Source organism: Halyomorpha halys, unplaced genomic scaffold (genome assembly GCF_000696795.3).
Source record: "Halyomorpha halys isolate HHAL.00 unplaced genomic scaffold, Hhal_1.1 Scaffold20.1, whole genome shotgun sequence".
NCBI classification, from domain to species: Eukaryota; Metazoa; Arthropoda; class Insecta; order Hemiptera; family Pentatomidae; genus Halyomorpha; species Halyomorpha halys.
The window spans coordinates 1,079,081-1,089,537 of record NW_027110474.1 but is presented as its reverse complement, the minus strand read 5'-3'; the positions used below and the strand labels follow the sequence as shown (position 1 = coordinate 1,089,537).

The following is a 10,457-nucleotide window of genomic DNA, read 5'->3' as shown; positions in this document are numbered from 1 at the left end:
TTATGAAATAATAAAAATTTATTTCCAAAACATTAAATTAAATCAAAGAAGGGTACAGCATCTGAAACAAAATGGAAAAATAAAAATTAATACAGCTTGATTTATTTAAAAGAAACAGATATAAATTCAATAGCACAACAGTCATAATTACCAATTATTTAAGTATGATAAAAAATTAAGATTGACCAAATGATTTTATAATTAAATCTTAATATATAATTTTAATTTAGAACAAAAAATTATACATACAAAAATAAACAAAAGTAAAAGACCAATTAAATAAAGACAGAAACACTTTAGTATCTTAACAGTTGTATGTTGGTTTTATAGATGTGTTTACATCAATCCATTAAATACATAACTTTAATGACTTTTACTTTTATTCTGGGAGGGACAGGAACTGCAATTAATGTGACAGATTCCAAGAGCATTGGTAGTAGGAGATTCCCTAAGCAGTTATGATGGGGAAATAGCTGCAATACAAGCAGCTGCTAAAGAACTTGAGGACCATCATCCACCATCAAAAGCCACGTTTCTCGTTGATTCCCAATCCCCCAATCAGACTTTATCCTGAATTCACTAACAGACTGCCAGAGGACAGTAGACTGCAGTACGTTAAGTAAACTGCTTAACCAATGTTTGGAATTCAACTTTTAATGGATCACTAATCACACCATATCAATGCCAATGAAATGGCAGATAATTCGTAAAACAGGGAACAATTTTTTATCAAAAATCATGCCTCTTTTGGCTGAAATTTTCTAAAATGCAAATCATAACAGTGATCAGAGGCTGGAATAAACAGCTCATCATGGGAAGGAAGTGGGAGAAGAGCCTTATAATGAGGATATTCCCAGAGCAGATAATGTGACTGCCTTCAGGACGAAGACAGGTCCTGATCCTGATTACCTCACTGCTCACCTACATGAGATAGGGGCAGCACTGCTGACTCAGGAGTGTCTGTGTGGCTACCACACCATGGATGTGGACTATCACAGACTTGGAACATTTTCAGGAATATGAATGCTGAAGCTCATCTTCAACGGTAAGCACATCATATCACCTAATGGCTCAACAACCAAGAGTGGGTATTCGCTATTACGCTTGTGATTTTATTAAATCTCAGTGAAAATCAATAAAATAAGTTGAATGTCTTACACAATATTAAACTAATTATTTAAAATTCTACTTACAATCCTAATTCTTCTGCCCATGGCAGTAGCTGGGAGGTTAGACTTGAACTTGGCCCGAACAGCTCCAGAGCAGCCATGGGTCCTTGTCACTTTACCCCAAATTGCACGTACCTTAGTCTTCTTTTTTACTGGACCGGGCACCCTCGTTCTATTTTTGCCCTAAAATTTATAAATAAATATAACAATTAACCCTTGCTCTAGAGAATTGCTAATTTTAATAAACAAATAAGACATGATTATATAAAAATACATAAGCAATGATTTTAGGTAATATTTAAAAGAAAAAAACGAAAGCAATAATCAGTATTTAATAAAAAGTAAAATCTATCAACCATAGAAAATTGATTATGAGTGATAATTTAACAAACTAGCCTCCTTTTTACTATTTTAAAGAACAACTTAACAAAAAATAGGACTGAGAAAGGGGTAGCATAAGCTACTTTATAGCTTGACATTTCTCAAAGGGGCAAATATTACCTAATCAGATCAGTTGCCACCATACTGGAAGTTGATATGGGGCCCCCAGAGAAGACTACACTAAAATCAGTTTAACTAAGGTCATACAGTGTTAGAGAAATAGATATAGTATTAGTAAAAATAGGATCTAGGCAAACACCCTACTACAAGTAGAAATGAAAATAAAACATGTTACATTTTACTTCCAACCCAATTGTCGGTGATGGAGAAGGAATGGTCATTGTTTGAAAGGGATACTGCACAGTTCCAATTTTTGTAGATATATCTAGAGGGTCCACCAGTGAGTGGATTCAATAGTAGTAGGCAGTATGATCATTACAAGAATATTGTTATAAAAGAAGTTGTGTTAGAGAATTCACTATTCAATACATCTCATACCCAAAACCATTCTTGGGCTGTTAGGCAGTTAAATTAAATTAAAACAGAGGTGTATTTCAAGAAATTTGTAATGAGATAATTAAATCCAAAGGAACTTAATGTTCAACAGTAACACCACTAACAATCATAAAAAAAAATAAAATACTGAAATAAAGCTAATAGGGTTTGAAAATAAATGTTGGAATTAAGTGTAAATTGTACAAATAGAAAAGTTTACAATCACAACCAATAACTTATAAAAATGAAATAAATCAACCATGTATAGAGTCATGGATGATAAAGATCAGTAATTGAGGCATTTGGTTGCAAAAGCAAGGTAACTGACAAAATTGATAAATAATTATCACATGGACTAGGAAAAATGAACTAATAAATATGAAGGAGAGACATGGGTAACTGCTTCCTAGGCAATAAGAGAAACTATTAAGATATTAATATTACATGATTATAGAGAACTAAAATAAAGTAAATGCACACTATAAGACAGTAATTAACTTCTATAGAGCAACAAATAGAACACAATAAATTCTAAGGCTAATGAATAAGTAAGTAAAAATATAGTTGCTAAACTCAATTTAAAACAAAATAAATAAAAAGGCAACCAATAGTAGTAACTACAAAGAGTAATCACATGAATTCCAAGGTACCGAAAATAACATAGTACTAACATACAATTCTCATCATAGAATCTGGGAGAAAATTATTTAAAAATATCATGAGAGATGTGCAATTGCTTCCTCGACAATAGTTTGTGAAAAGAAGAAATATTTCTAGCAGAATTATGTTTTACTAGGAGTTGGATCAAGACTACTTACTTTGTAAACAAATACACACTTCTTTCCAACATAGAAGGTGCAATCTTCCTTAGTTTTGCATCCTTCAACTGCTAGAAGGGCAGTATTTTCATTCTGGTTTCTTTGACCCCTTTGAAAACCTGTGAAAACTGCTTTAGCATACAAGCGCCCAGGTTTTTTCCTAATCATTCGCTTACTTTTCTTGGGCTTTGCCGGTTCAGTAGCCTTTTCAATCTGCTTCTTAGGCTTCTTTTCGGCCTTTTCTTTAATTGGTTTCTCAGCCATGGTGAATTACCTGGTAACAGAGAACGAACCTACATGAGCATGTGATATCAAGCCTGACTGAAAACAGTAATCCATAAACATCCAAAAGAATATGAATATATTATAAAGAAATTTGACATGGAATACTTTTTAATGATATAGTTTTTCTAATTACAATACAAATAACTACGAACAAAATCCAATTACAATAAACACACAAACCTCCTGAACAACCTGGCACTCACGGAGACTTACTTAAAGGCAGATGGCCGAATTCAATACCCTAATGGTGACTGAATTATAAAATGTAAGAAATATTTTAATTGTTCGTTTTTTAATACAATCTTTTTAAGATTTTATTTAAATCTTTAAAAACTTAAATAATTAAATTAGTTGTTCTAGTTGAGAATCATTTCTTGTCCCATAAGACTTTCTTGACATTTTAATCAATAAGCTTCAGGTGGTATAACCTACTTGTAACCTATGTTGTCATCTAGGCTTGTGTTGTTACAGTAGTTGTTAGGCCAATGTTTTTAATTATTTTTAACTAATTAAAGTTTCATATATTTAAAAAAAACATGAAGAGTGATACCTAGAAAGTAGTTAATGACAACACTTTTACTTTTTCAAGAATAAATTGTTTTTTAGAAATGTCTTTGGCTTCAATCTGTTGTTTTAAAACTTGTTTTGAAGGCACTGGTTTTACTATTAAAGGAACTTCCACGAGAGAAATAACACCAATAGTATTGGATAATAGGCATATGGGTAAAAAAATTGGTTTCCTTATAACATTTACTTCATAGAAAATTTTATTGACAGTGGCACAATCTTTCTTTTTTAGTTTGTTGTTTTCTGTACATGACAGGGGTAACAAAATTAAACACCATATTTGTTGCTTCATTAGATCTAAGAATGAAGTTTGAAAGTCATTCATACTTACCCAAATTCCTCAATGTGTATTGATATGTGTGGTTGTCAGAGCAGTTAAAGTAGTTAGTTTTAGGCTTTTATCATTCTCTAAGCACTATGTCTAATGTCTTAATAATATTTTTAGATTTAGCTAAAACCTTAGTTGAAATGAGAAAAAATTATTTTCATACTATATTTGATATTTATTACTTGTCTCAATTGATGATTGGTTAATCATTCTTTCCTGGTATTCATAATGGGTAAATTTTTTGGGATTACCATTTGAATTTTACTAATATTTTTTCTATTATAGGAAATTGACTTTGCCATTAATACCAACTAATAGTCCCTCATTGTACAAATATTTTCTTTCCACTTATATGTTTTTTAATAATAAATTAATTTATGCATGAGATACTTTTCTTACTGTTCTATTTAACTTCTAAGTTTGTTTTAATTTATTAAATATTGCAGTAAAGTAAAATGATAATTTACATTAGAAGTTTTGGTGACCACTATTTAGCAATTAAGAATTACTGAAAGGAAAGAGGATAGGAGAGAAAAACAGATAATTTTTTATTGCTATGGCTTAGACACTATTGCATAAGGTATTAGTTATTTCTGGAACATGCAGCTAACTAATAACTTTATATTTGTACATTATGTACTCCTGCTAACTGTTGAGATTTTTTCCAGTTTGAATCACATAAATTCTCTGTTTATAGTTAATGTTACTAGTATCCACTCCTCCTAATATACAGTGATGTCTCAGAGATCAACACTTTTCATGGGGTAGCGAGTTGTTGCATTCTAAATAAATTATTGTTAAGAACAAATATATGTAATTATTAACAGAAATAACTATTTAAAATGAAATAGTTGGGAGTTATTAGTTAATTTTTTATCAGTCATGGAGAAGTTTGTTATGGGAGTGGGGTCATGTAATAAAACACAAAGTTAGTGTAAACTTATTTTTAATGTATCAACATATTAAACTAAGCTGTAGAGCTTTATCAGAAATACATATCCCTATATTGAGGACAAGTCTATTATTTCTTGTTCTTAAATTCATTGCAGGAATTTATTTTTAACTTTTTAAACTATGTTGAAGGCAAGAGCTAGAGTTTTATCTGTCTTATGATTAAATGCAGTACCAGTAAAAATTAAACTTTAAGCTCCAGCTTTATTTTTTTAAGTTAATAAGAATTAATCATACTGCCTTTTAAAAGTTTAAGAATACCCTAAATATTGTAATCTTTTATAGTTAAATTGCAAGAATATTTTTAAATTTTATTGTACAATTATTTTATTTTACTGTTTATTACTTAATAATTCAAAACACCTTCTAACTTTCTATAAAACATGGCTAAAAAGAAAGAATTTTAAATTGAATTGGGAAGTTTAGTTCGTACTCTCCATAAGGTTGGTAAGTCATCAAATATCAGCTGAGTTGAAAATTTCCAAGGACGGAGTTCATGGAACCATCAACCTGTTTTAAGATGCTCAACATCAAAACAGAACAGGACAGGTCCGGATGGCCAAGAAAAGAAATAAAGTTCTAGACCAATTCATTATTTCAAAAAGTAAGAGAAAAAGAATATTCATGGAAGTTCACTTGAACTTTAATTGGATGTTAATGAAACATTTAAAAATCCTGTTTTAGTTTCAATTGTTGCAGGACAATTCAGAGAAGCAAATTATAACAACTTTTAAGACTTCCTAACAAGATGGAAACATATCAGTGGCCAGTTACTCATAAAGTTGTGTATTAAAGACTGGAGTAGAGTTTTCTAGACAGAGAAATCCAAGTTTCAAGTATTTGGTTTTTAAATCAAAACGAGAGGATTTCTATTTCCTGAAATAAGTTTAACTAACATTTAAATTCAAAGATATCATCCTAATTTGCTTCTCTCTTTATTTATCTATTATATATTGGGAGAGGAACAATAGTCATCAGATCTATTATACTGTTAAAAATAAGCTTCTTGCCTTCGCAGATAATACAGACATTATTGGAAGAACATTTACTTTCTTAAAAAGTGTCTTCATGGTCGGGAATCAATGAAGCATGGCACTTTGTGGCCAGATAGCAGTTTAAGCTGAAATCCAATGAACAATCATGTTGGAAAATAAATATTATTCTGAGGAACCAATGCATTCAACCCCCCTCTTCTATGGTCTTATTAGGTCACATTTGCTCTGGACAAATCAGATTCAACCTCGCTGCCTTTTTATGACATGTTTTAACTAAAAACTCATTGGTCATCTAGAAAAGGGGAAATAATTGATCAAAAAAAATTTCTGTTTTATATATTATTTCTATTTATTAATAGAATAACTAAATATAAATTTTAAAATGTTGTATAGAATAAGCATTTATTAGGTTAAATTTTCATTATTGAATTCCTCCCGAATCCAATCCTTACAGTCCAAAATCCTTATGCTCCTTACTTTGTCACAAATCAAGTCATTCATCAGGACCTCAATGTTCCATATCTTGCAGATTTGCCCAGAACCAGATGCCAATCCTTCCATGATAAACTTCCCAACCACCCAAACTCACTCACTTCTCCTTCATTACCTAATGATCCTCCTAAGCATCTGAAAAGAAGATGGTCTCGAGATCTTCTCCTCTAGAAATGTTATTGGAGTTTTATCAATGGATAGATTCTCCACATGTTTGTATCATGTCATTATATCACTTACAGCAAATTTACTTGTTGTATATATTTTTATACAGTTGTAAATTATTAAAAAAACATTTTCATTATTGTTTACCCAATATTGATATAGTCTTGGGTGGTCTGCTCAAGACCAGTAATATTAATCAATCATAAATATTAATTTATTAATTAATATTTTTTTTTTATTAATGATAATTTAAAACTATATAACCTTTTTTAATCCAATTTTTAAAGTTTATTTCATCTCGGTATTATTAACACATTTCAAGCAGGTCACTGATCCGACATGATTATTTCTTCCTTCAACTCAATAATTTTTTACAATAGCCAACTCTCTTTTAGAGTGTAAGAACTCTAAAATTTGCAGTAAATATGCTCTAGAGAATTTTTTTAAATTGAATTAGTAAAATTATAAAATAACGTATCCCATTATATTTTTCATCATCTCTTTTATTTATCAAGTTAAACTTTAAACCCTTATGTTCCTTTATTGTCCTAAAAACAAATAAGGTTACTTTGTCAGTTGAGATCATTTTTAATTTTTAGGACATGATGTTGTGATTCTAAAGAATGGGTTCAGAATATGCGGCAATGGAGGTGCACTCTGCACTGCACCATTAGTTCAAAGTAAATCATACTTTGAAGTGAAAATTCAACAAGGAGGTAATAAAATGGGATTTTTAAGTTGTTTTAAAAAAGTTAAAATTGTGTTAATTTTTTATTTCCAAGCTCGATTTTGGTTTGATTATGAAAATTTGTATTTTTTCATTTTTGTGATAAAATTTTATCTTTTAATAATGAAAAGTTCATAAAATTAAAAAGTAATATTAATTAAATTATATTATTACAAAATTTTTTGAGACAAGGTAATTATTTATTAAATAAAACCAAAAATTAGTATCCAATTCTGTCTCAACACTTTATTTCTCACTAGTCCAACGTTTCGGCCATTCCAGCCATCTTCAAGAACATCTAAATATTCAACAGCTTATATTATATCTTCATTTTTAAACATTTACAACAACATCATTATTCACTATATAATATAACATACCTTCAATACAAAACTCCTCATCACATTAAGTTTTGTATTGAAGGTATGTTATATTATATAGTGAATAATGATGTTGTTGTAAATGTTTAAAAATGAAGATATAATATAAGCTGTTGAATATTTAGATGTCCTTGAAGATGGCTGGAATGTTGGACTAGTGAGAAATAAAGTGTTGAGACAGAATTGGATACTAATTTTTGGTTTTATTTAATAAATAAATTAATTAATTATACAGAATTATATTTTCAAAATTGTTTTTAACTGATAATTCAGGAAAAGTTGGTTGGAGTAATTTTTTATGTTATTTAAAAGGAAATAAATAATGATAACTATTAATTTGTTTCATCATATGAACTACACTTATTATAAATTTTTAAAACTTACAATTGCTTTAAGGTCCAAAAATTTTGATTAAAAATACAATATTCTTAACACATATATTTATTGTCTTCTTTAATGTTTGGGGGTATTGTGTCCCTCCTAAGCATTAAATAATTCACTCTGTTTTTTTATTTTTTTCAAACAGTACATTTGATATGTTAAAGTTTTCTGCATTAGTAATATATTTTAATGATTTAAAGCAGAAATAATCGACTGTTTTAAATTATTGAAAAAGGAACATTGTTGTTATTCAATTGAAATTACTTGGGCAGATATTTTGAGCATATTAAATCTACTTTTTAAAAAGAAAAAACAGTGAATATTATATAATGCTGAAGAGTAAGACATAGAATCTCTGAAATGTCCAAGAAGAGAAAACATATTTATTAAGAGCATTGTATTATTATTATTAGTTTTTGTCGTCTAGGCAATTATAATTTTTAAAAATGATAACTATAGTTTCAAAACTTAAAACTGTTTTCCTGAAAAATTAGAATTATCTGATATTACCCAAAGCAGCCAATAAAGTTTTTGAAAATATGCACCAATTCTTTCTTTATTTTATTGCTAAAATCATATTCAACATTCTAATTTTATAATTAATAAATATTATAAAAAAAAAAAAAACTTGATCTCTATTCGGGCAAATACAATATTTAGGAAGTTTGATTATTAGTTATTCTCTTGTTTTTTTAGAAAAAAATTTAAATTTCATGCTAACCTAATATATGTAATTACAAAGGTAAATGGAGTATAGGGCTTGCTACTCGTAAGGCTGACTTCAATTCATCGGGAGGAAAGGATTCTGAATCTTGGGTTCTAACTAGTAATGGTACTCTGCAACACAATGGAACCGTTGTACATTCCAATCTCGACATTCCAACTGAAGGAAATATTTTGGTATGTTTATTTGTAATTTCAGTTGTTTATAGAATCCATGGTACCCACTATGAAAAGGCATTATTTGCAATAGCAATAAGTAATTGTAATCTACAAATTCACTTTATTTATCAATCTTATTAGTCAGCTTGATATCAAACTGAAACTTTTTGTAGTTTCCTAATCTAATACCAACTCTTTGAATATTTGGAATGAATATAAATAATTGATTGAAATCCCAAATCTATTTCTTCTTAAATTTTACGCTTAAACATTTTTTAATCTGGGCTTCCTTTGAAATTGATTATCTTCATTATTTGGAAAAAGATATTATTTTGTCGATCTCACAAATATTCTGAGTGATTTCAGTTTCATAAACCATCAAACAATTTTAAATACAAATAAATTGTGTTATGAAAAATTAATTAAAAATCTTAAAATATAATCGAACCGCTTTGGGCAACAATGTAGCAAGCCACCAGTTTGAAGAAAACTATTATTTTGTGCAAATTGCTCCTTCGTTTTTCTATAAAGCTATTTATTAAAATTTAAAAATATTTACTTGTAATATTAAGGATTGAGAACTATATAAAACATCAAATGAGAATTATAGAATATTTCAAAACTGCTCGACTAAAATATTTCACCATGTGGCTTGTTATATTCTTGTCCCGTATCATTCAATTTTTTACTGTATAATTTCTTTATTTCCTATTTAAAGTTAGAAAATAAATCATGCTACATAAAAAATAGATTTTTTATTTTCATTTTAGGGAGTGTCATATGATCACATAGAACTTAATTTTTATGTGAATGGCAAAGCTCTGGAGAAACCTTTAACAGCAATAAAAGGAACAGTCTATCCGGCACTTTTTGGTAAATTTTTTGATTAATTGTTAGCTAAGTTATAGTTGCACTGCAAGAAAGGTTTCTTTCATTCTTGTTATTTCTGATATTATTTTTAAGGAAGGATCATTTAATATCTTACGCTTGTTTATTATTCACAATAATAATATAAGATAATTTGACTAATCACTACTGTTGATCTGTCCATATCCTCATCTTCTTTGTGATTATTACTAATAATCATGTTCATATTTGATAAATATACTCTTTGCCTATATACACCAACTTTGTAATTATTGTTTTAATTTCACAGTTGATGATGGAGCAGTGTTGGACCTTATCATAGACAATTTTCAAGGAACTATGCCCAGTGGCTTCGAAAGAATTCTGATTGAACAATCTCTTCTGTAAAATAAAAATGTACAAATGTCGAGATTAATTGTACCTTATTAGTAATAATTATTATTTGGAAAATAGCTACTTAAATCTTATGGAAAGTGATCTTTTTTTACTGTTTTTTTAATCTCTATTTTTATCAATGTTAATTTTTTATCTGTTTAATTTATTAATTTTAATTTAAAAAAAAAATCATGTTGTT

General features: G+C 28.7%; 2 protein-coding genes across 3 annotated transcripts; one reads left to right on the top strand and one right to left on the bottom strand.

Annotated features, from left to right (window-relative positions):
* On the bottom strand, window positions 1-3,458 carry RpL35A (ribosomal protein L35A). 2 transcript variants are annotated; one of them, XM_014421791.3, is made up of 4 exons: window positions 3,329-3,458; window positions 2,864-3,137; window positions 1,194-1,352; window positions 1-61 (listed from the first exon to the last, which is right to left on the bottom strand). In XM_014421791.3, exons 2-4 carry the CDS (start codon window positions 3,125-3,127, stop codon window positions 38-40), a joined length of 447 nt encoding a protein of 148 aa, XP_014277277.1. In that variant the 5' UTR covers window positions 3,128-3,137; window positions 3,329-3,458; the 3' UTR covers window positions 1-37. The 2 variants fall into 2 exon arrangements, with proteins under 2 accessions (XP_014277277.1, XP_014277285.1); XM_014421799.3 differs by having other exon boundaries at window positions 3,314-3,335.
* A 163-nt stretch (window positions 3,459-3,621) lies between these two features.
* Window positions 3,622-10,432, top strand: LOC106681453 (SPRY domain-containing protein 7). Its single transcript, XM_014421780.3, has 5 exons — window positions 3,622-3,871; window positions 7,246-7,362; window positions 8,877-9,034; window positions 9,787-9,889; window positions 10,173-10,432. The coding sequence occupies exons 1-5, from the start codon at window positions 3,757-3,759 to the stop codon at window positions 10,268-10,270; spliced, it is 591 nt and encodes a 196-aa protein (XP_014277266.1). The 5' UTR covers window positions 3,622-3,756; the 3' UTR covers window positions 10,271-10,432.
* Window positions 10,433-10,457: the final 25 nt, after the last annotated feature.